The following is a 27,383-nucleotide window of genomic DNA, read 5'->3' as shown; positions in this document are numbered from 1 at the left end:
TGGGGTCCTTGAGATGTTCTGACATGCCTTGACATTTGTGCTTTTTTCAGTTATTTATAAACATGTTAATGGCAAAGGTGTAAATTCACTCTATATAGCACAAACAGGGCTACCATAATATGCGAGCAACGTGTATGTAGATGTTTGTATTTTTAAGAGAATAATGTTTATGCGTGGTTATTGAAAAAAATTAAAATGAAAGTTGCTGAATTAAGACCACAAAACACATATTAAATATGTGTCCACAAGAATTTTGACTAATTGATGTTGTCCCTTTGAGTTCTAGCTTCAAAATGATGTAAAAATAGTCTTGCTTTATCGTTCACAAAAAAAATACATTGATTTAAATGGTGTAAAACAGGTTTTGCTTGGAAAGCCAATATGCGAGGGGGAGGAGTAGTTTACACCTTAGATTATGAATGTCCCACCCACTCTGTATAATGAGCCATTCACTCAGGTGTGAAACTGACTGAGCCACAATGCAAGGACAAAAGATGTATTTAGAAGAAGACTTATATTGACCATTTAAGATTTCGCTTACATCTCTCTTGTAAATATGTTTTGCTATTTTATTCAAAATGTTACAATTACAACAATAATTACAATTTCAACAATATTTCAAGTGTACTCTTTCTTTGTAAAAAAAAAAAAAAAAAAGATTATAGGCCTACATTTTATCATATGTATTCATTAGTTTGAATATAGCCAACATTGGAACATCTAACATCTTAGTCTATGAATTTATTTTTGACAAAAATAGTATTTTTTTTGCAGTTTAATACGTTGCTTATACAAATACATTTAATTTCAACATATACTAGTCGATTTTTACTCATCTCAGTAGGCTATAGCAAAGCAGTTTATTCTTTCACACACAGACGCGCGATTCATATTTAGGCTAAACAGTCTTTACAAATATGTCCCCTTCATTCATCTCACAGAAAGGCGAGTCATATTATAGAAATGCGATTCATCTTTTTGCGGTTTACATAGGCCTACACTAACGTTATTCCATAACGTTATTCCACACGTGAGAAAAGAAAACAGCCTACCTCACTCCTCAGCGGAATCTGCTCCTCATTTCAGGAGATATTGCTCCTCATCAGCACTGTTCTGAGGAATATTTTCTCCATAAGGTAGGCTATAATGTCTCACTCGCGAGGAGTCGCAACGCGCTTTGTTTACAGCTGATGTGGGCGTTTCACAGCTCTGAAATAGTTCTCAGAATTTGCGTTTGAATAGCACGCGCTCTCCGGGGAGTGGTCACATTACTGTGAATGAGCTCCTAATGAGCTCGACAGGAGTCGCTCTCTTTTTATACAGATTACAGAAGCTGAGAATATTTGTTTTTTATATAAATGACTTCATTTAAAAGATGCGATCTCAAGCTTTATGCCCGTGGGTCTGTTTGCCTGTTTGACTGAATTTTCGCGGAGTTATAGATCATTTTCGAACGCGTTTCAAATGGGAGTTTACTGACAGAGAGAAGGCAGAAATCGCATCATGTTAATTTTTCTTTATTTGTCAAAAAGCAAAACACTTTATTTTTATTGTGAGTATACAGAAAAAAATAGAAACTGAACAGGATCGATTGATGTATTACACGAAAATGAAAGATCAAAATTAACAGAGCATTTAGTGTTTATTTTGATTGCTAAAAAAAAAAAACGAGCAAAACGCGCGGGCGCGTTTGTGGTCCCCAGAGGGTTAAAGAAAGGAATAGAATGTTCAGGAAATTGAAGAAGTCTCATCATTTTCAGTGCTTGATTGAGTACAAGAGAACACAAGCTCTGGTGAGAAGAGCTGTCAGGAAGGCAAAAAAGGAATACTGGAGGAGATTTTGTGACACTGTGGGTCGTACTACCCCATAGAGAGGATTTGGGGTATGATCAAGAAAATGAAAGGAATAGACAGAAACTATGGTTACCCCATGCTCATAGATGGAGAGGATATTGTGGTTACGAGTAAAGATAAAGCAGAAGTGAAGTGCATAGTTCTAATAATCTAAATTATTTCTAAATAAGTTTGGAGGAAAATAAAGGAAGGGAAGAGACAATTTTAAGATATTCTAATGCAGATGAGAGTGCGAATGAGGAAAGAGGCAGAATTAATGCATTTTTCACTAGAACAGAACTAAATATCGCCCTGAGTAAGTTAAGAAAATCTGCTCCAGGGAGGGACTCAATCTGTTATATGTTGGATAACTTGAGTGATATAGGGAAAGATAAGCTGTTGTTGCTATTTAATAAGATATGGATGGAGGGAATGATTCCTAAGGAATGGAAAGAGTCCATAATTGTACCAATTAGGAAACCTGGTAAAGATCCTCACAATCCAAGTAGCTACAGGCCAATAGCCTTAACTTCTCAGGTGGGAAAGACTATGGAGAAAATGGTAAATGATAGGTTGAATTACTGGGTGGAGTCTAAGGGGCTACTGCATAGCTACCAGAGTGGTTTTAGAAGAGGTAGAGGTACAATGGACCCTGTAGTATGCTTGGAAGATGTTATAAGGAGAGCTCAAGTAAATATAGAATCAGTGGTGGCAGTATTCTTTGATATTGAAAAAGCGTATGACATGATGTGGACGAATGGCCTGTTAATCAGGTTGCAGCAAATGGGGATTGGGGGCAGAATGTTCCAGTGGATAAAAGCTTTTTTGTCTGAAAGAAGTCTAAGGGTTAAAATATGTGGGGAATTAAGTGCCGAATATATAGCTGAGAATGGTACTCCTAAGGGGAGCATTGTTAGCCAAAAGTTATGTTCTTTTCTAGGGGGAGCATAAGACCTGAATTTAAAATTAATCTGTCAGGTAGAGAGCTGGAAAGAGTAGAGGTTTTTAAGTACTTGGGTGTATGGTTTGATAAGAAGTTGACATGGGCCTTCCATATCCAGAAGATGGTGGATAAGTGTAAGAAAATTCTAAATGTAATGAGGTGCTTGTGTGGGGTTGAGTGGGGTACGTCTTGGTTAGCAGTGAGAACAATTTACACTGGTCTAATGAGATCAGTGTTTGATTATGGGTGTGTAGCATGTGGGTCAGCCTCCAAGTCATTATTATATAAACTTGATGTAATGCAAAACCAAGCCCTGAGAATTTGTAGTGGAGCTGTCAAAACCTCTCCAGTGGCAGCCATCCAAGTGGAGGTGGGGGAGATGCCCTTGTATTTGAGAAGAGATCAGCTTGCCCTAGTGCAGGGGTGCCCAATCCTGCTCCTGCCGATCGACTGTCCTGCACAGTTCACAGACAGGACATGATCATATTTACAGATGCTTCTAAAATAACTAATAAAAGGGTGGGAGTGGCGCATGTGGTGCCTGAACTGGGGCTGGCTGTAGTTAAGAGGCTAAATGATGATTTGGCTGTATATACGGCAGAGCTTGAAGCTATATGGTTTGCACTGTTATGGGTAGAAAGCAATGGGGGTAATAGACAAGCAGTCATAGCATCTGACTCTAGTTCTGCTCTTCTAAGTATCCAGAATTCCCACTCAGGGTCCAGAAAAGACATTCTTCTTGATGTTTTACAGTTAGCGAGTGGATTGCAAAAGGCGGGATTAAAATTGTCCTTCTTATGGGTTGCAGCCCACATAGGGGTGGAGGGGAATGAGCTGGCTGATATATATGCCAAGAAAGCAGCAGGTAAAGACAATATTGATGTTGACATAAAATACAGCAAAGCAGAGGTTAAGAGCATTATTAAAACAAGAACTTATGAAAAATGGCAGTTCTGTTGGGATAATGAATCCTTTGGGAGACATCTTTTTAGTATACAGTCTACAGTAAATAAGATTGCAGATTCAGTCAGAGCTAGACATGAAGTGGTGTTGTCCAGGCTGAGGATTGGGCACACCAGACTTAATAGTACCTTATTTCTAATGAAAAAGCATGTTGATGGTAACTGTGAGCATTGTCTCAGGCGTAGCCCAGAAACAGTAGAGCATGTATTGATTCATTGATTCAGAAATATCATCAAGATAGGCAGAGGCTTATTGCTCAAGTAGAGGCCAATGAAATTATCTTTGAATATAGAAATATTTTACAAAGAAGTACTGGGAAGATTTTTTCATTTTTCATTTTCTTTTTTAAAGAATACAGGGCTTTTAAAAAGAATTAAATTTTATAGAGAAAATGTTCTACACTCCAGTCCAGCAGTGGCGGTAATGCAACAAATAGTTGTCAACCGCCATTTAAAAATAGAAGAAGAAGAAGAAGAATACTTTTTGTGCACAAAAAACAAACAAAAATAACGACTTTATTCAACTATTCATTTTCGTGTGGGCCACGTACGTGAGTTCACGAGAGCGCCACGACACATGCGCGAGAACTGAGAAGATGACGCTCACGATCATTTGATGGGAAAGTGTGAAAGGTAAGCCATTCATTTTGCGGCATGGGTAAGGCACTTTTACATTTTCTTATTGGTTTCTCACGATTCGGACATCCAGGAAATGCACACTTTAGAACCATTTTAAACACTACATCGAGACCCATCTGTGACATCTTCTCGGTTCTCGCGTATGCGTCGTGGCGCTCTCGTGAACTCACTCAGAGGCCCACAAAGAAGAAAATGAATAGTTGAATAAAGTCGTTATTTTATTTATTTTTTTGCACACAAAAAGTATTCTCGTTGCTTGATAAACTTAAGGTTGAGCCACTGTAGTCACTTGGACTATTTTACAGATGTTGGAGCTATTATTTTGTTGCAAAAAATACTGACAATACTGAACATCACTTAATATTTATACCTTTCGTTTGTTGAACTGTTGTATAAAATCAATGTCACACTTGCAATCGTGTGGATATTCGTATAATGTGATCAACATTAAGCAGGGTATGTTTTTGTATCGAAGAGAGTTTTAATCTTAAATCGATCTCTATGCACAGTATGTGTCTGTATTTGTTCTTCGTGCTAGTAAGTGCTAAATCCCCACTTTTACAAAGGTACAGTACATTGTCAAGAACGGCGGTATAGCAGAATAATCTGCACGCAACCTATCATATATGCACGCTGCTTGTGTAGATGCAGTCAGTTTTGACCTCAAAAGTAGGGCTGGGCAAAAAAAAAGATTTTCCGATTAATCGTTTTTTAAAATGTGGTCAATTCAAAATCGATTCTCAAAGGCCACGAATCGATTTTTTTCCATATTTATTTATCTATCACCCAAAAGCCAGTATTAGTTTTCCTACACTGATCATAGGCTTGCAGCCTCCATGTTACAGCTAATGCTGTGAGATTTTATATTTGTTTTATCTTAAACATAAAATAACCTGATCCTGTTTGATCAAGGCATGCGACTGTTCTGACTAGTCCAATTTTCAGCATCAATTTTTCATCTTGCATCAAAATCCTGTCTATTCATTGTATGCATTTCAAATATAGAGTTGGGTTCTGTTTTAATGTACCCAAGTGTACCTAAAATAAAAAGAGTTTAATATACAGGTTTGTGGCTCTTAATTTATTTTTATTAATTAACCACTTGTACACTTATGTTCACTGTAATTTTTTATTAATATAGGATTTGTATTAAATCTATATTCATTGAGTCAAATCGAGAATCGAATCGGGAATCAAAATCGAATTTAGAATCAAAATCGAAAATTGAATCGAGAATCGAAATTGAATCGAATTGAGAGCTTGCGAATCGATTTGGAACATCTGAATAAATACCCAGCCCTACTCAAAAGATGTTGTAATTTGATCGGATGTCATATGTACCTGCTAGAAATACATGCTCAGTTTTAATGTTATTTTAAGGTGGGGTAGAATTAAATGAACAGCAAAACTCAGCATTTTGTTCACGTACCCCGTTCTGTCACCTCACATACCCCCCAGGAGTATGCGTACCCCAGTTTGAGAACCACTGCTTTAGGTAAAACAATGAGGTGGCCCCTTCTGAATCATTCAATGTATGGCACCACATAATTTAATATTCAGCACCATTTGACTGTACATTTTATTTCAAATCATTTCAAAGATTTTTCTTAAGTGCTGCTAAAAATGTCCAGAAATAAATTTGCTGCTTTTCTGATTGACAAGAGGTTATTAGCCTTACTGTTAGTCCTTTTGGTCCAGATCGTATGGTTGTCAGTCAATGATTGTCATCTTTTGAATGAAACCCATTTATTGTATGGGACAGCTCAGCTAGGCATTATCATACCTGTCCAGGTCCTCATGAGTTTAAAGGTTTCCTTGATGCTTTTTCATGCTTATTATACTGTATATGGACCACCCATATATTGTTCTTAGACCGCTATCAGTTTGCAGCAACATATGCCTTATGTTTAAATGCTATAAGCCACGGCTGCTGCTGCTAAAAAAACTGGTGTAAGGTATTTTATTTTGTTGGGAATGTGTTGGGAATTCAGGACCACAAACCACAGTAATGTAACACTATCAGCTCCCTGTCAGGCACTCAAGATAACTCCACCATCTCCCCGTGGAAGCCCCTGCTAGTTATCATCACATTACAGTAGTGAGAGAAATACATAATAGCCTTAAGATAATGCTCTCCACAGGGAAGAGCAGGCATAAAAACACATTTTAAGTAGCCGAGAGTTCATTTGGTCAGGTTTGTAGATTTAAGGTATCTCAGGCGAGCACTTCAGAGACGTATTATTATTGCTGGTTTGGGATCAGAGCTCTGTACCTCTCGCAGTCCACATTAAATTTGCATACAATTTAATATTAAATTGATTCACACTTTAGGGGAAACTCTGATGTGCATGTTCTCTGTAATAGAAACACCTTCTGTATTTTTCTCTGGCTCTCATTCTCTCCGTTTTTCTTTCTCCTCAGAGTATTTGGCAGGCTGTTGCGTCCTTAGCCATTTCATCTGCAGTAATGTGATGTAAGCGTAGCATTGTGCCACATCAATGTTTAGGAAGTAAAATATTTAGTTAAATGCTACAGTTTCAGAGCATTGACATCAATTAATCATTTATTTACATAAACCTTGCCAATTAACCTTCCCAATGCTATAAATGAGAGATCGAAAACAGTTCAGACAAGCATGTTTTATTGTTTTCTTAGCTTGCTCGACTGTAAAGCATGCTATAAAAAAAATGAAATAACTTTTGATTAGTTATTCTCCAGAACTGCTACATTAGTGCACTTTTGAGTTTGGTGATTTAATATTTACTTGATATAGTCATCAGATATTTTGGTGATATTTTAAGCGTCTCTCTGGAACAAAAATATGCAGCAAAGAGAATGATGTACTGTGTGTTATTGTAGTGACACGCTTGGTTTTGAGTGCCTGTCAGTGGTTCACTTCTGCTCTTTGTTCAATATAATATGTGCACTTCTCTTAGCATCTAACTGTGCTGAGATGATGCATACAGTACACGCTCACCATTCTTAAAGATTACACTTATAGTACCACTGACAGATTTAAAGGTGAAATGTGTAATTTATGCGCCACACAATGTTGCAAAAATAATTATTGCTTTTAAACAGAAACACACCCGCCATCTTGTGCTATTGGCTGAGGATGGTGTTGCTGTGTCAGTCTGGCCTGGATCTTGGAACAAACAGCAATGTTTTGAAAGCACCACTGATTTACAGTGTTTACAGTTATCTGGGAAATCAGCCTAGGAATGGCGTACTTGTGTCTCTGCGAGTAGGAGAAAATATTTGGCATCAAAGATATTATACTCTTCTCTTTTAATAAAATCTGAAACCTAGATTTCATTGAGCCATCTCACGAGTCTGGATTTCAGTATTTCTCCATTTAAAACTGCTTAATTTTCGTTTTCGTTTTAGTGTCAGAAACTGCTGTTTTTTCTGTAACCTCTTCAGTGTCTGTTAATGAGATGGCACCAACTGAACCATTTGGAAATTATAAACAGGGAAATCATCTCAAAAGTGACAAAGTGACTGGAATTCATTAATTTTTCGAAGAGAGTTGATGATTTGAGGTGACGAGTGACAGTGACTGCTGGCAATGTGAGAAAGTTGAGCAGACTTTATGTAAATGTGAAGTGATCCGCCTCATGATACTGTGGTCGAGTGGGAACGCTGTTACGATTGGTGGTGCTGAGAAATGCTCACGGTGAGGAAGAACGTTGGAAGGAAGACTTTAATCATCAAACACATTGGACCAAGGAAAAACGCAGGAGAAACATAACCAAACATCAACGAGAACCACCAGATACTGAGGGAGAACACAGGGAATATATACATGGGACAGACAAAGAGAACTAATGAGATAATTAATGACACACAGCTGAACCAAATGAACTAATGACGACAGTGATGATGGAAACAAGGAGTAGTGGGAAACTGAACACAATGAACACAGAATGAAGAATGAACCAAAAACAAACTGACATGTAACAAATGCCTGCTAGCCGACAAAAGTAGAGCGACGTGACAACCTCTCTATAAATCAGGGTTCGTACGGGTGCTTGAAATCCTTGAAAGTGCTTGAATTTTGATGTTGTGTTTTCAAGGTTTGAAAAGTGCTTGAATTTTGGATAAAATGCTTGAAAATGCTTGAATTTGTAACTGTATTTCTTTCATAAGAAATATCTTTCTGACGAAATAGTTCATTATTAAATGGAGAAAAAATGTAGCCCTTCAGAATCAGATACAGATTGATTTGCGTTACGCTGGCCAGAGCAAAAGTAGGCGGAGTTTTCATTTTGATTTCCGCGGTTGTTTGGATGCACCGTTTTTATTGGCCACGCAGCGGCAACAGTTGAACTATTTTAAACTTTGACCGCGGCGTTCGCGCGAGCTCGTTGAGCTCCGCTTTGGTCCGAGTCGCGCGGCGCAAGCCATTGAAATAACGGTTTCATTTCATAGCGCAGCGCGGTCCGCGTCCTAAAGGGCCATTAGTGACTCTGAGAGTACTTGGTGTGATAATGTAATGTAAGTATTGCATGTCCGTTATGTTCATTTGTGGAATATGCAGTGAACATTGCCAAAATTACAGAACTGTAACGTGCAAATTAACCTGCAAACGTTAGCCCAGTGCATAACAACAGTCGTTGATTGCTGAACTGAAATCAGTCAGTGTCATAAGTAGTATACTGTTACTGTAAGGTTTAGGATGGCCCTATGCAATATTTACACTGCTCTATTCCAGTAAATGTATTAGCTAACGTTATGTCTTGGCCCAAGACATCTTGGCAATGAAATACATTTATCAGGCAGGTGCCTGTGCACTCAGATATTGTTCAAACCTCGTCTATATCAAGAATGTGTCCCAAAACGGGAAGGCCTGTCAAATATTTCTAAGTCTTCATATTTGAAATTAATTCAGTTTTACAGCCTATAAATCACATTATCTGGTAAGCAATATTTGGACATTAATATAATGAAAAGTATATTATTCATATACTTAGTGATACATTTTGAAGAATAAAACTTGTGATTGGCTTAAATATTAGGGCTGCACAATATATCGAAATATTGCAAATGTATATATTAGGCCTACAATATGCATAATTGCATATCGCAATGGCTTGCAATAACTGGGGTCATGAACAAAAGACAAAGAAAATCACTCACTGCTTTTGGTTGAATAGGCTAACTTTTGTAGCTTTAATAAGAATCAGTATATTTAATTCATGCAGTGAAAACTAAGCAGTGTTTATTTTTACATTTGATTAATCAGTTTCTGTTGTTAAATAAACCTAATGTAGGAATAGGATAACCTGAACCCCTAAACCCCAGTGATGTTAAAATAACACTTCTTATGCTACAGAACACTGATGTTCACTGTCTTGAAGTTGTAGGGATATTTTCTTATCACAAAAAGAATGTGAAACACGTATGTGTAGGTTATATCATTTTAAAGATATTTTAAAGATAATTTAAGTTAATTTGACACACTTTAAGCATTATCGTATAGTTATCGCATATCTCATTTTTCTTCTATATTGTGCAGCCCTCTGCTATTATGAAACATTTGGCTGTTTATCTCTTTTGATGTGATAAAAACACTAAATAAGAATTTTAACTATGTATTGGTATGTAATTTACGGTAGTGTAAGGTGCTGGAAAAAGCTTTAAAATGGACCTGGAAAGTGCTTGAAAAGTGCTTGAATTTGACCTTGGAAAAAGTGTACGAACCCTGATAAATGCACTTTAAGAAAGTGTACACATTATAAGCCACATTTAGGGCCCTTTCACACCTACCTTTTTTGGTCCGGTTTTTGGACTTTTCAGTTTTGTCCGAATCGAAATTACAGGTGTGAAACCTCCCCCGGACCACGGTCCGGACCAACAGACGAAATTTGGTCCGACGAAAAGAGGTAGTCTGGTCCGGATCAAACTGAGCAAAGGTTTGGTTCGTTTCTAGTGTGAAAGCATTTTCTGTATGGTTTGGACTTTCAGACCATTTACAGGAAGTTCCGGTGGTTCCTGCGTAGCCTAAACAACTGAAGAAGAATATTTATGTGCAGATCTGTCAGTCCTGCCCACCGCGTTTCTTCCAGCTGATTTAAACGCGCACACACACATTTGTCCTGCGTCCTGCCGGCGACGATAAAATGTTCGCACAACAAGGACGTTCATTTGGCGAATTTGAACTAGCCTAGAGTATAGTTGGTGCTACAGGGAGTAATGCCATGTATTGCGAGATTTTGGGGAACAACCTCCTTCCCTCAGTTAGAGCATTGAAGATGGGTCGAGGCTGGGTCTTCCAACATGACAATGACCCGAAGCACACAGCCAGGATAACCAAGGAGTGGCTCTGTAAGAAGCGTATCAAGGTTCTGGCGTGGCCTAGCCAGTCTCCAGACCTAAACCCAATAGAGAATCTTTGGAGGGAGCTCAAACTCCGTGTTTCTCAGCGACAGCCCAGAAACCTGACTGATCTAGAGAAGATCTGTGTGGAGGAGTGGGCCAAAATCCCTCCTGCAGTGTCAAGTCAAGTCAAGTTTATTTATATAGCGCTTTTCACAATACAGATTGTATCAAAGCAGCTTCACAGTATTAAATTAAAATAATACATCAATGCTTGTTTCTAGTGGAAAATGTCCACGTTTGGTAATGCTGATCAATAGTATTGTTGATTGATTAATTAAATTAAATATCCCAAATATCCCCAACTGAGCAAGCCAAAGGCAACAGTGGCAAGGAACCGAAAAACTCCATCAGGTGACCTAATGGAGAAAAAAAAAACTTGGGAGAACCCAGGCTCAGTCGGGGGCCAGTTCTCCTCTGGCGTTTATGAACTAGAGGTTGGATTTAACTGTAAGATTAAAAGTATTATATGAATGCCTGGCTGAAAAGATGCGTCTTTAATCTAGTTTTAAACTGGGAGAGCGAGTCTGAGCAACGAACAGTATCAGGAAGACTATTCCAGAGTTTTGGAGCTAAATGTGAAAATGCTCTCCCTCCTTTGGTGGATCTGGATATCCTAGGTATGACCAAAAGCCTCGAATTTAGTGATCTTAAAGAGCGCGATGGATTATAGGCGATAGAAGATCCGTTAAATAGACTGGAGCTAAACCGTTTAGGGCTTTATAAGTCAGTAGCAATACCTTGTAATTAATACGGAACTTTATAGGTAACCAATGTAGTGATGATAAAATTGGTGTTATATGATCATATTTTCTTGATCTAGTAAGAATTCTAGCGGCGGCATTTTGGACTAACTGTAGCTTGTTTATTGAGGATGCAGGACAACCGGCTAATAAAGCATTACAGTAATCTAGTCTCGAGGTCATGTATGCATGAACTAATTTTTCTACATCAGAAACTGATACTGTAGCATGTTACGTAGCTTAGCAATGTTTCTAAGGTGGAAAAAGGCTGTTCTTGTAACATATGAAATATGATTTTCAAAAGACGGGTTGCAGTCTAGTATAACACCTAGGTCTTTTACTGTAGAGGATAAAGTAACAGGACATCCTACTATGTTAAAGTTGTAGTGTGAGAGGTTTTGTGGGCTCTGATTAGTACCTCTGTCTTGTCTGGATGTTTCCTTATAATATTTCCAAGTGGCAGCATATATATTGAGAATAACAGAGGGCCTAACACAGATCCCTGTGGCACTCCATAGTTTACTGGAGTTATGATCGATTTTTCTCCATTTAAATAGACAAAATGGTAGCGGTCAGATATGATCTGAACCAACCTAATGCTTGTCCTTGAACACCAGTATAATTTTGTAGTCGATCTAAGAGTATTGTGTGATCTATAGTATCGAACGCAGCACTAAGATCAAGTAAAACTAGTATTGAGATACAGCCTTGGTCAGATGCTAAAAGTCATTTGTAATTTTAACAAGCGCAGTTTCAGTGCTATTGTGCGGTCTGAATCCAGACTGAAACTTTTCATAGATGTCATTTTCTTGCAAGAAAGAGCCCAGTTGAGCGGACACCACTTTTTCTAGTATTTTAGACATAAAAGGAAGATTTGAAATGGGTCTATAATTTGCTAGATTATGCGGGTCTAATTGTGGTTTCTTAATGAGAGGTTTTATAACTGCCAGGTTTTATAACTGCCACAACTGCCTAAAGATAAAGATGAGTTAAGAATATTGAGGAGAGGCTCTTCCACTATAGGTAACACTTCTTTCAGTAGTTTAGTTGGTATAGGATCTAATAAACATGTTGTTGTTTTAGATGAAATGAAAAGTTTATTTAACTCTTTTTGTTCTATAGTTGTAAAGCACTGTAATTGTTCTTGCATCGTGATAATTGAGGCTGAATTATAAGGTGCGATTGAGGATTGAACGTTTACAATTGTGGTTCTGATGTTTTCTATTTTCTCAGTGAAGAACTTCATGAAATCATTACTACTAAACTGTAATGGAATATTTTGTTCAGGTGACATCTGTTTATTTGTTAGTCTAGCCACGGTTCTAAATAAAAACCTAGGATTGTTTTGGTTGTTTTCTATTAGTTTGCGGAGGTGCTCAGCCCTGGCCGCTTTAAGGGCCTTTTTATAACGTGACATACTGTCTTTCCATGCGATTCTAAAGACATCTAAATTAGTTTGTTTCCATTTACGCTCTAAATTACGGGTTTCTCTCTTTAGAACATGCGTAGTATTGTTGTACCATGGTGCTTTACTTTTCTCTCTGACCTTTTTTAATCTAATGGGTGCAACAATATCCAATGTTCCAGAGAGAATGGTGCTCATAGTGCTAGTTAATTCCTCTAGTTCATCTGTTTGTTTGGGTTCACTGAGCAGCTGAGACAGATCAGATAAGCAATTTGAAAAATTATCTAAGGTGGATGGAAGGATTGTTCTGCCTGATCGATAACGCGGCGCAGCATAATATATTACCGGAGTACGTAATATGCAAGTTACCATGTAATGGTCAGTGACATCATCACTTTGTGGAATGATATCTATATCGGTTGGATCGGTTCCATGTGATATAATTAAATCGAGTGTATGATTAAAACGATGAGTTGGTCCGGTAGCGTTTTGCTTGACCCCAAAGGAGTTGTAAACGCAGCCCCTAACGCATCATTTGGATTATCTACGTGTATGTTAAAATCTCCAACAATTAATGCTTTATCGACATTGACTAATAGGTCTGAGAGAAAATCTGCAAACTCTTTTAGGAAATCAGCGTAAGGCCCAGGCGGTCTATATACGGTAGCCAAGGCTAGAGATAATAGGGAAGTTTTTCTAACATCTAAGAGCGTAACATTTAGTACAAGTACTTCAAACGAAATAAACTTATAACCCGTTTTCTGACTAACATTGAGAATATCTATAGATATACGACCAATCAGACAGGGCTCATGCTTATAGGAGTATCCTGCTGGGGTAGACTCATTTAGACCGAAATAATCATTTGGTTTAAGCCATGTTTCAGTAAGGCAAAGTACATCGAAGCTATTATCTGTGACTATTTCATTTACAATAACTGCCTTAGGTGTGAGTGATCTAATGTTTAGAAGACCTAGCTTTAGAAATTGTTTTTGTTTACTAATAGCAACATTTTCTGTTTTAATAACAATTAGATTTTTCCTAGATCCTGCAGTAAATGTATTATTTGATCTCACTAAACGAGGAATAGACACAGTTTCTATGCAATGTTCTACACTAGAATTTATATCAGTTAAATTGGTGCAGCAAAGACTATGATTTGGACTTTTGGTTACTAGTCAAAAGGTATTTAACATTTTGGAGATGTTATCCGACAGAAGATCCGCTCCGAATCTGCTTGGGTGTAAGCCATCAGCACAGAAAAGCCTAGGACGCTCCCAAAACAGATTCCAATTATTTACAAAGAGCAGTTTGTGCTCATTGCACCATGACATTAACCATTCATTTAGCGCGAATAATCTACTAAACTTTTCTTGTCCTAGTCGGTACGTGGGAAGCGGTTCTGACACAATAATCGTTGTTTCAGGCGATGTGCTGCGTACCGTATCGATCAGATTCCTGAAGTCTTTCTTCAGAATCTCCGTCTGGCACAGCCTGATGTCGTTCACTCCCGCGTGCAGGACCACAGTTCCGACGCGCTTGTCACCATTCAGAATCTCGGGAACGCGAACAGCGATTTCAGAAACACGAGCAGCAGGAAAGCAGTGACTGTGCACCTTACTTTTACCTAATGTAGCGTGTATGTGCCGAACGATGGAATCGCCGATGATCACAGCGTCGCGTTCAGTTTCGCGTAGAGGGGAGAAGCGGTTTTGGGTGGATATCTCGAAAACCGGGAGGGTCGGAGAGACGTGTGTGCAAACCTGGTGAAAACCTACAGGAAACGTTTGACCTCTGTAATTGCAAACAAAGGCTACTGTACCAAATATTAACATTGATTTTCTCAGGTGTTCAAATACTTAGCTGTATCATACAAATAAATAGTTAAAAAATCATACATTGTGATTTCTGGATTTTTATTTATTTATTATGTCTCTCACAGTGGACATGCACCTACGATGACAATTTCAGACCCTTCCATGATTTATAAGTGGGAGAACTTGCAAAATAGCAGGGTGTTCAAATACTTATTTTCCTCACTGTATAACATCAGGTTTCTTTCATAAATTGGACAACTTCATTTTATTATTAATAATTTAAAGTCAACATGAATTGTCATTAACAAACCTTTTGACCTCGGTAAGTTGACATCTACGAGTGAAACAGAACTTTATTGAAATTTATTGAATGGTAAAAAGTAGATGTTAATTAACAGAATAGCACTAGTTTGAATGTGAGTTTGCTAAAATAGTACTTAAAGTACTATCTAAAAATCAAGCTTTTAATGTTGTTTATATGTCTGTTTTTTGTTGTTGTTTTTTTTCCAAGGAAAAAACTTATAAAAATGTAATTTTGCTGATCAAAGATGAGTTTTAAGGGATACAATAATTGACTACAGGGGGACTTTAAAAAGTCTAGCTGGCTATTTGTTAGCATTGTCCAATAACCCACGCAGTCTTAAGTAAAAGCAAGGAAGATTATTATGTTTGTTATCTTATTGAAGTTATTTGTTTGATTAAAGATTACACAGACTATTTTTTTTATTTGGAATAACATGATTAATCATTCACAGAATGAGCAAGAACATTCAGTAATTGAGTAAATAACATCAGTTTTTGTTTCAAGAAAAAGAAATCACTTTTCTTTGTTCGTTTTCATGTCTAAGTAATGTATAGTATGCTGGCCTCACTTGTGACACCCCACCAAGCCACTAAGTGCCTACCATTAATACAACAGCACAACTAATCTATCACCAGCATTCTTGCCTTCCACGCTTTCAGGAAATTCTACATGTTCCACTGGCATGCGGTTTTTGCAGGTCAATATTAATTATCAATAGTGTGTACATAGTACCTTTTTATTCCTTCTCCTTTCACTTCTGACAAAACATGCATACGAGAAACTGTAAGAAATTAAACATACAGTTTCAGACGGCCAGGTATTGGTGATTACGGATCTGTCCCTGATAAGACCCTCATCTGAATAAAATGCAACTATTCACTTTGCTGTTTCTAAATTAAAATAGCTCTTAAATATTCATGGCACCTCAGGCATCTTGTTTGCCAATACACTGTACGCTCTGTGTCCACATCGCTTGCAGATACATTTTGTACACTGCAGGAAAAGAAAACTTGACTGTTTTCCCAGATGTTATGTTTTTCGAGCAGACTAAATTCCAAGCGTGTCCTCATGGTGTCATTGTAATGAATACAGAATGAATTTCTCCCAGGATCTGTTCCAGTATGACCAGAAATCAGAGTTTGTTTTTTCCCTCTTTTTTTTATTTATTAGTTATTTATTGGCATACATCGCCGCCAAGCAATTACAAGGCACTGCCCTTTGAAGGTGAAAATATAAAAGGAATATTTAATGCAATTTTGGCTGTAGGGTTATGGTCAAATGAAAGGGAAAAGGGAACATTCATTTTGCTTCAACCCAGGAGTCAATGAAATATACAGAGACATATCCAGAGGATGTGAGTTTGATTCTGTGGAAAATAATTGCACTGAACTCACAGGGAATAATACATCCTCGCAAAGAATCAAATGTGAGTTGTTTTCCTTTGCCCTAGCTCTCAAGTAGAACGCTGTATGTTTTTACTTCATTCATCAGATAAAAGCACATAGGCCACAGAACATTTATGTTCAATGATTGGATTGATATATATATATAAGTGTGTATATATATATATATATATATATATATATATATATAACAAATACAAGCCTGTGGCAACATTCAATGCACTATTAAATACTATTGTCCTACGTTATAATGCATTATTTGTTAAAATAAATTAAAATTAAAATACCTTGAGAATGGCTTACTATGCATCGGGCGTATGTCTAAAAATGGGCATCCTGTCACTGTCACACAATTATTTATTTATCGCTAGCTATTTTAGTCTGACTGACTCCGATGGCCAACTAACGTTACTATTACTAATTATATAATGACCAAATACAACCAGAAACAAATGTTCAGTCTTGCTTGTGAAAGGTAATTCCCCGAGACCTGTTTTCAATTGTGCGGCGATTTTGTACAGCCCCAAGCAGCACACGAAGCAGGCATTTTTCTCAATTCCCGTTATGAGAGTTATGGGAAAGTTGCCCTCCGCAATATAGTGGCGGCATTGACGTACGATCCAGCGGCCAATAGGGCGTCTATGTATTGATTATGTCTATGGTCAGAACAAGGAAGTTGTTTTAGAGCTGTCATGGGAAATCTTTTAAAGGGACAAAGGCAAAAATGCAGGTAATACACTCGTTTAGTCGATTTCGCTCTCATAATACCACAATACTCTACATAATACAATAAGCTGCAGTAACGGAGGGTTAGGTTCAACTGTTTAACTGTCAACTTGAGATTTGAATTTGTGACAGAAGGAAGTAATTCTTCACGAAAGAGGATTTTTAAAGACACTCCATTGTTGTTTATTATTTATTTACTCAATTGTGCTGTCGAACTGTCGTATAAACGCAAAATCACACTCGTAGCCGTGCGATATGGCTGTATATCAGCACGCTGTGGTCAGTACTCATGTAACCATTGAGAACATTTTTATTTCAGCCAGTCCTTCTGGAATTTGCTGCTGGCTCTTATGTACAGTAGTGGTTAAACATGAAATATAATTCATTTTGGGTAAATCAAACAGCCAATCCTTGTAAGCTACATTATTAGATGGCGGCAAAGACTTCTGAGTGAGTCAGTAGCACAGACTTTTATATTGAAAGGGACTGAAACAAGGACATTATTTTTTACTTTAAACAGCTTATAAGATGCAACCGACAAATACATTGACTAGTGCTGTAATCAGAAAACCCCTTAACTGTTAAAAGGATTCTAAGACAAAGACATCACTTTCCTCAAAGACATTCTAACTGTTTTTTTATTCTGGATATAAGATTGACCTGAAGAATATCATATGCAGGTAATGCACTCGCTTAGTCGATCTCTCTCTCATAATACTCTACTCTACATAGTACAATAAGCTTCAATGAAGCAAATCCGCATACTGTATCATATTACAATATTATATTTTTTATATTCCTGTTGTATAATATTTTAAAGGGAAAAATAACATCCAATTGGGATAATCTGGCAAAGCACATATTTTAAATATCTTTAACACAAAACATTATTTGTGAGAATCATTTGAACTGATTTTATTTTTCACTTTTTTAATCTTTTTGTGCTTTATCAACTCTGTAACAAACTAAGATCAGAAGGATACTTCTCCCTCAAAATATGATTACAAGTGGTCACAGGAGATGCGTTTGAGATGCATGTTATTACCAGGTGTAAACAGCAATGTGTTTCGGCTGACCACTTGTGATTGCCTGAGGTGGATGTTAATACCAGGTGTAAACAGGACCACAGTCATCCCATCCATCAGGACAATGCATTCATGACCAATACACATGTGTATGATCATTTCCGTTCTAACATGCTGTTGATTTAAGCTGCATCAATGGGCGTCCCTAAGCTACAGTAAGACCTCTCTTACTCCCAGCTTGAGCATTCTTCTCCCGCTGTTGTGTTTACACTGGAGACTGAGTGTGCTTCTTTTCTCAGACAGGTTTGTGCAAGAGTCCTGCCTCAGGATGCCATGTAAGGCCTGATTATCAGTGTGCAACATACGGATATGGAGAGAATAGGCACACATGGTGGAGGAAGTTTACAGAATGGCATGGTCAGAATATGTTTAAGAAAATGATGATTGTTATGACGGCAGTTGTATTTAAATGTTATAAAAAAGATATCTCGTAATGGATTAAAATACATATTTTTAGAAGACTTTTCCTTATCAGAATAAAAAAATGTGTGTTTGTTTTATGTACAGTATGTGTGTGTGTATTCATATATATACAGGGTTCCCACGGGTCCTTGAAATCCTTGAAAGTTTGTGAATCTGAAAAAAAAAAAGAAAGGCCCTGGAAAGTTTTTGAAAATAAACATACATACTGTAGATACAGGTTCTTGAAAGTGCTTGAATTTATTTTGTGCGAGATGTTTTCTGGAAAAAATTCCATATTATTCCCTCAAGTCCGCTAATGTGTTATTTCGCCAACACTTAATGGCCCATGCATACTAGCTTGCTTGATTTACGTTCGTTACGCGCATTTTTGCGTTACGTTAAGTGTTTCACGTTAAGTGCTTTTGCACCAAACTACAACGATGGTACCTCAACGTTTCATGCAAAAGTTAATATCAGATCATTTTAGAATACAGTATGGGATGTACCGAATATTCTTCAGTTTTATGCAAATCAGAAATATAACAAATAGAATATATGATCTCTGTCATATGGCCAAAAATCAATGCAAAAAAAAGGTTTTTTTGCATAGTTGTGTTTGACACATAATTTTTTTTTAACAATGTATCTTACAAGGTAACACGATGTAACCTTGCTCTCACTTGAAATGTGTCCCCACATTAAGTCCTTGAATTTGAGGATATTGGACCTGGAAAGTTCTTGAAAGGTCCTTGAATTTGAAGTTAACCAAGGTGTGGGAACCCTGTATATACTGTATATGAATACTTTTGAATAAAGACTGTTCTTTCTATTCATCTACCGAGCCCCTAATATGAGATGGTTTTGTGTTCCCCCGCAAATGTTTGAGTTCCACCGAGAAACTTTGCATTCCCTTTGCAAAAAGTTTGCGTTCCCCTGAGAAAATTTGCGTTCGCTCTCAAAACTTTTGTGTTCTTTGCGAGTGAACGCAAATTTTCTTGGGAAACGCTAACATTTTGCGAGAGAACGCAAAGTTTTGCGGCAGAATGCAAACATTTGTGGGGGAACCCAAAACCATCTCACATTTTTTTCCACCACCATGTCCTTTTAAGGCTGGGACTCACCAAGCCTAGTTTTTTTGGTGTGTTCCGCACCATTGGCTGTAGTCGGACGCCGTCTGGGTTTTTTGGGCCGATTCAGCATGTTGAACTGCATATTGTCGGACGGTCGGTGAGAGAGAGAACTCTGATTTGACTGTTCAGCTTAGCGAACGAGTAACGAATAAAAGCGAAAGCGGTCAAGACGGTACAGACAGAAGGCTGTTATAATTTCACGTCATCTTACCTGAGCATTCGAATGCAAGAATATTTTCATAATAACATGAGCCGCCTGGAATGAAGAAAGTGATCAACGTGATTGATATTCAAAATGTAAAGCAAGTGCTGCTTTGTTTACGGTTTGTATATCTGCAGTCCTAGTTTCGGTTTCCCTTTTTGAATGACGAAAATAGACTGATACCTGCTGGTATAGAAAGATATTTACTTACACCCAGGTGCAGAACGCACATTCTGGTTGACAGTCGCCTTTAGTCCTTTTGGTGTGTTCAAGCGCAGCTTTTTGGCCAAGAAGCTTGGTGTGTCCCGGGCTTTAGGAGCCCTGTAATTATCAAATAATCCTGAAAAATATATACAGTATATTTCATGGTTTCCACAAAAATATTAAGTTTTTTCAACCTTGATAATAAGAAATGTTTCTTGAGCACCAAATCATCACATTATAATGATTTCTGAAGGATCATGTGACACTGAAGACTGGAGTAATGATGCTGAAAATTCAGCTTTGCCATCACATTGACAGGAATAAATAGAACACAGTTATTTTAAATTGTAATAAAAATTCACAGTACTGTTTTTAGCATTCACTAGCTACTCATTCCGGTTTAACAAGGTGCTGAATGTGTTGATGTAATGCTTTGTGAAAATTTTAAATGATTGTCATTCTTTCAGTGCAAACAAGACAATTATTTAAAAAAAAAAAGAACTTTTTCACGTTTCATTTTCAAGGAAGTTTGTATACTTTTCTCTTGATCTTGGAAGCAATAGCTCATCAAATGATGGAGTAGAGCATTATAACCAGGCATATTTCCGAATACGTGTAAACGAGCGCACTTTCAGTATTTTAAAGTGCTACAGTAATTGTAACTACGTGGAAATTCTTTTATTTTTGTGCCACTGCAGGCAATGGATTCAGTTGCATGATGGGCTCTATTTTACCCCTACTTAAACTCTCTTCTGAGGAATCACAGAAATCCCATGAGCCTTTGAAATGGTCTGCTTTGCAACCACACACTGAAGAGATTTTAGTAAATCTAGCCTTCTCACACCAAGCTATACATGCAGGTATGTTTTTTTCAGCAACATAAGTATGCACACACATGCTATTTGCAATCGAGCATGCACTTAAACATACATGTCTATTCATGTTCTCAGTTGCATACTGTACTTTTTAATTATTTTACGCACTCTCAAGCACAACACAAAGGGTGGCATATGTTTCCACAGCGTAACATTGTTATAGACCGGTTATGCACTGCCGTTTTATGACCAACAATGTATATGCACAACAGGCTATAAGCTAGTGTATTACAGCAATTCCTTTTAGATTCATTAAAGTAGCTATGTGCCAGCACAGTTAGTAAAAACAGTAGATGTAAGTTATTAGGTTTGTAACCTTGTGCTGCAGTGACCGTGTTTATCTTTATCTCTGCCAGTGTAAGCATTCCTTCGGGTGCTCCTGGAGGCTGGGTAATACTCAGAAGCACAGCCCTGGTGCTTCAATAAAAGGCTGTTGAACTGCATGTGGTCTGCCCTTCAAGGAGAAGAAAGAGAGGTTACAAAGACCTGTTGAGCCTGCTATTTACTGCATCTAAATATCTAGCAGATTATCTTTTTTTATGGATCCGAGCATGTGGTTTTTCTTTTAGCATGATATCTAGTGTCTGGCAGTCAGTTTATGATGCTACTATCTTTTATCAGAGTAGTTCTTTTTTTCCAACATATCTCAGATTATAATTAACAAACATATGCATTGCGTTGCACACACAAATTGATCTCAATTTTCCTCCTGAACCAAAACAACGATTATGCTGCATTCACGTCATGTTGTAACCGTAATTGTGAGATGGCATCGCTTTGGAGACTCTGCTCTGTAAGTATGGGACTTGCTACTGCCAATACATACACAACACATTGATGTGAGCAAGTAAGACATGCTGCTGCTTTACAATATAGCATACATGAATTACCCTGTAGCATATCTATACAGGTGGAGCTGGGGAAGGTGAAGGGTGTCTGAAAGTGTTTTGCACTGCTAAGGCAAATGATACCCAAGTATTGGAAGGTTGAGCAGAAAGCTCATTGGCTACTGATACAGCAGGAACCAGTCAGCTGTGGAGGAATAGAGGAATGATATGATTGCAAGCAGATTTAGTTAAGGACCTATCAGCCTGTGACATCTAGAGTTTCATGACAGAACTTTGTATTTTAGATGAAATTAAATTATATTATTTAGTCATTTTATTATATAATTCTATATATTATATTATTATTATATTATATTCATGTTAAGATGAAATATAACTTACCACAATTATATTTCTGTAGAGAAAGTGTTTTTTGTGTGCGTATAGTTTCATTTGTTCCTAAATAGATTTCCTAGAATAAATGTTAGTTTTTTGGTGGTTTTTGGTGAATCTTCATTTGTTCGTGACAACGTTCGTACACAGATTTCACGCACAAATTTGTGCGTACATATGCTAAGTGAATGAGATCCAATCTTTGTCTGGGATTAAAACACTTGATGGTATGATAATTTTCCAAAAAAACGTGCATTCCCTAATGTGGATCCTTTTGTAGTAGATCAGTTCCAGCTTTTCGAAGCAGACGAATTAAATCCTAGCCAGAGAGAGAGAGAGAGAGATGCGCTTCTGCCCCGGGGATGTGGATCTTGTCAGAGTCTATGATGGATTCTTTGGCCTGCCTGAGATTAAGGTATTACTTACCCGCGGTTTCAGAGGTGGGTCGATACAGATGCACTGTCGATGACTGGATAAAGGAAAGTCTTTTCTGTTCTACCAGTCTTATATGATCACTTTTTATTTGGTTGCAGCCTTGGTCTGTAGCACGTACAGTATCTCACCTTATCATCCACTCAAATTCATGTTGTCAGGTTGTTGTACATGCAGAGGTGAAGGGTGTAAATTAGCCCATCAAGCTGATGAAATAATCTAACCCTACAGAAGACCCCGTGTCTAATATCGAGTGCTGATGTAACAGATTTTATTCTGACCGGCATTTTCATCTGGACTGTAATAAGGTCACCAAATTGCTTTGGCTTCACAGAAAAACTGTTTACCACTAGCGATGTATACAAGCATCTCTCAGGTGATCTGGCTCAGAGGCTGGAATGAGGTGTTTATATTGAGAACAGATGAGCAGAGAATTTCAGCTTCCTGATAACCAACCAACCAGAACGTTTGACCAAAAATAGGTAGTAAACACTGCTAGAAATGCCAGGAACAGGTAATAAATGCTAGAAAAGCGAATAAGGGCAGTGTGATTGAGGGAAACGGAAAACCAAAAACCAGATGGACACGACAGAGAACCAGAGTATCAGCACAGTTATAGTAAATACATTCACTAAAATTAGCTACATTGACACTGAACTAAGTACCAATTATTAAACAATATAAACAAATGTTCAACCACTGGTGAAAACGCTTCTAATTTTTATTTTATTTTTTTCTAATTTAAATTATCAGTGTAAGAATTAAAAGTTGAATATAAAAATCTACATGAATTTTTGAATGTCTTATTTTTTTGTTTCTTTTCTCTCTCTTGCTTTAATGACAGAAACACTTGATCTGCATGAACTACAAAAGTTTGCATGATGATCATGTTCTTCAGCATGATTTGAAATTATCCAAAGAGCATCTTGAGCTTCAGTGGAAGAAAGAACATTTAACTGTCTCAACAGTGTCACAAATTTAATTATTTGGGTTAATCATCCAGAAATAAATTATTATTAAATTATTGTTTATTGTATTAATGTAAATAGTTTTAAATAATACATATAAACCATTTGCTGAAATTACACACATTACCTTCAACTGGACTGAAAAGGAATATGAGTAGAATGTCAGATAGCAGCAGTGAAATGAGGAAAAGGAAGTGGCTCAGGGACGAATCCCTCACCAACACTTTTAATCATAAGAGATCAGTAAATAATCTGTAAGACAGCAGTCTCTAATGCTTCACTGATCTCCATTGAGTTTCTTATTGAGATATTAAGAGATAATTATGGCTTCGCTTCTATAATTATACCAATGCCAGTGATTCATTCCAATTCCAATCAGGCATATTGATCAAAGTTCAGCATGCGTCCGCCGCTGACATTTCTGTCGGCTAAAGGTCGTGTGAGGTAATCACGGATCTCCCTCAAACTCTGGAAAAGAACGTGTTGACATTTAATCATCATTCTTCAGAAATCCTCATTCACAGCACATGCCTTACACCGAAATACACGACACACACACCTCTTACTACACACACTCTCCTCACACTTAACTACCTCGCCAGGGGGGAACAGCACCAGACATGCCATTCTGTTTTACTGATAAGTGTGTTTTCCCACAGAAGATGTGAAAACAAAAGCAGCCGTTGCTGTTTTCAGTCCGTTATCTTTACAGACGTATTTCACTTCTGAATATTAAGCATTGCTTGTGTCTTTATGGCATCATCAGACTTGCAAATAATTCTTTAAATGCAGAGAGGAGTGGTTTTACACACAAAAACTATGTTTGATGTACAGTATGTGTTTGAAGCCATGCATGTAAACTCCAGATGTTCATTTGATTCTCAGGTCTGTCATCAAAGGCTCTGTGTGTGTGTGTGTGTGTGTGTGTGTGTGTGTGTGTGTGTGTGTGTGTGTGTGTGTGTGTGCGTGTGTGTGTGTGAGTGCATGCTGTTGTGCTTTTGTACGTATGCTCTGTGTGTGCGGGAAAAAAAGGAGGGCTACATTTTTTTAAAATCTATTTCTCTTATCCTGCCCTCTGACATTTACATTTGAATTATGTTACAGTTTCATTTTTCCAAAAATTTCACAGTTGACATTAACTATAGGTGTATGTTTATGTGTATACAGTTGGTTCTAACTGCATTTGCCATTGTGTGCCCCTCACGCTTCCATCCACATCCACCATGGTCACCATGACAACCCGTTCATCAGCTGCTGTTTGCGGATCAACCGAAATGAAGACAATTCCCAAATTCCATGACTTAATGGAATTATGACTATGCGTGTCACTAGTTTTGTACAAAATATATTTGCAATCCTCCATCTGAGCTTGTGTGTTTCAGGTCATAGCACAAATCTAATAGGATAAAAGCACAGAGCTGAACGCAGGAGAGCAGGGGCCCGAATCAGAGCCCAATGCCAATTAGATTTTTCTCTGACTCCATCTTTAGTTATTTGATTCCCTCTCTGCCATTGATATCTCACTCAGATGAATGGGCAAGTAGCCTGTATTTAACATCTAACTCTCTTTGAGGTTTTATTTATTGCATTGGATGCTGTGTGTTTGAGTCTTTACGTGCAAAGCCTGTGTTTTGCAGGACTTGTATCGAGTCTGATATTTCTTTTAGACATGAATCAAATCATCATTCTCAATGCTCTACACATCTCCTCTAAACCTTGTGTGTTCATTTATGAGTTTGAAAAGTTTTTCAGATCAGTAAGCAAGGATGGATCAAATTGACTAGGAGTGAAAATTATGGCATTTATAATGTTAGAAAAAAGATTTCTATTTCAAATTAATTATGTTCTCTTTATTCATCAAATAATCCTGAAAAAAATCTATCATGGTTTCCACAAAAATGTTAAGCAGCACAACATGGATGATAATAAGAAATGTTTCAAAAGTCGGAACTGAATCTGTTTTCTGATTAGTTAAAAACAGTTATTTCCTCTCACAATGCCTGTTTTAAACACCGAGATATCTCTCATTGTTTATTTTCATGTATTAAAAACTGATGTATTTTATAGAGATTATTTAAGCAAAACCAGATTATTAGACAGCTTTATTCCCTCAGTTTTGAACACAGTGTCTATATGTATTCTTGCTCTGCCTAATGGAAAGTAATTATCCCTTCGTTTCCGCTGTAGTAGAACTGCGATTGAATCCAATAGCTAATTACCTTTGGTCTGTGTGTGTGTGTGTGTGTGTGTAACAGTGGTCATATCCATTTGTTCATTTCACTGTTTTAAATATTCAAGCCCATATATGGTATCTTAGCGACAATGTGATTACCATGTGATTATGTGATCAGGCTGTTGTTCCAGCTTGCATCTCGCCTACTTTTCACTCTCATCTTTGTCTTTCCCCTTGCGTCCCACTGCCGGATCAAGATGAAAAAAAGAGTTTCTGAGAGAGAGACAGATGTTCTCGGTTCAAAATCATCTCTTTCCTTTTAAAGTTTATGATGACTATATTTAGTAACGTAGGTCTGTTCTGCTGAATGATGCTTTATGATTGTCATCCTTCCTTTCATAGCAGCGGTCAGCAGCCTTTTTGACTTATTCCTGAAGTTAGATTGTCACTTCGTAAGGTCTTTTTTTTTTTTTTTTTTAGAAAGAAGATGTGTGTATTTTTGTGAAAGAACTACGTATCATTTTCATCTGAATAGATGAGACGTTCAGCCGTCTTTGGCCATGAGCCAGTTACATTCTATTCTCTGCCTCTATCAATGAGATTAACTGTGCGTTTGTATGAGGCTGTCAAGGAACGGTGAGAGAGGACTCAAGTGCAGAATGAGTTTTAAAACAGTTTACTGAGACACACAGCAGGCGGGACAAGAGATGGTGGGAGAGGAGGTTAACACAATTCAACAGAAGGCAAGACATGAAGCATAAAGACCAACTTGACTTGAATTTGACATTGACTTGACCCACACAACAGGAAACTTAGGCAGGAACAACATACGACAAAATCCACAGCTTGGAACAGTGGGCAAGAAAGCAAATGAGGCAATGAGTAACAAAGGTAGCACAACACACTCAATTACAACGAACTGGCAAAACATGAGGAAAAGAGAACACAATAAATAGTAATCAGAGAACACGAGGAACAGGTAAGCACACTCAGAAACATGAAGACTTAACAAGGGCTTAAACAAGGGGGCATGGTAACATTAAACAAGGAGGCTGGACGATAGGAACACGTGGCCAACACAAACAGAGAGCCATGTGCTCTCAAGCACAAAACAAACAAGGAAACATTGAAACAAGACAGATGAGAACCCTGACATGAGGCATTTTGGGAAAGCTCTGCAACAACTTCCTCCACCTCGTCCATCTTTCTCAATGTTAACATTTTCTCCTGCGGTTCGTGTGCCTGCTAGCTCGGAGACTGTGTTTCACAGAAGGTTCTGCTTTTCACTGGAACATAATAGCTATTTTGAAAATGTTCTTTAGGAACACTGCACAGTTTGATCTGCTAGTTATCAGTACATGCAGATGTTGTGCTTTAGCAAATGAACTCATTTTAGCACACATTGTATTCTGATTTAATGGAATGTAATTAGTGTAGATTGACGGCGGTTAACATTTCTGTGAAAATAGCGCAGTAATTTTGTTGAATTTTTATAATAACCTTGGTGTTACAGTATATGTCCATTATCTCTTTGAATGA

The 27,383-nt window shown here is 37.5% G+C and overlaps 1 protein-coding gene across 3 annotated transcripts in view; it reads left to right on the top strand.

The window, feature by feature from the left end:
* Positions 1–27,383, top strand: part of chrm3a (cholinergic receptor, muscarinic 3a) — a 123,147-nt gene that overhangs the window by 91,227 nt on the left and 4,537 nt on the right. Inside the window, exon 1 of one of the 3 annotated variants that reach the window (XM_084096745.1) lies at positions 22,554–22,686. The exons of the other annotated variants lie outside the window; for them this stretch is intronic. Within the exon in view, the coding sequence (XP_083952871.1) occupies positions 22,634–22,686 (53 nt within the window). The 5' untranslated portion in view covers positions 22,554–22,633. Of the gene's footprint in view, positions 1–22,553; positions 22,687–27,383 lie in introns of those variants that run through there. 3 annotated transcript variants of the gene reach the window in all.

Source organism: Abramis brama (genome assembly GCF_963993115.1).
Source record: "Abramis brama genome assembly, chromosome: 21".
In the NCBI taxonomy this organism is placed as follows: domain Eukaryota; kingdom Metazoa; phylum Chordata; class Actinopteri; order Cypriniformes; family Leuciscidae; genus Abramis; species Abramis brama.
Note: the sequence above shows the minus strand (reverse complement) of the source record. Positions and strands in the feature narration are given on the sequence as shown.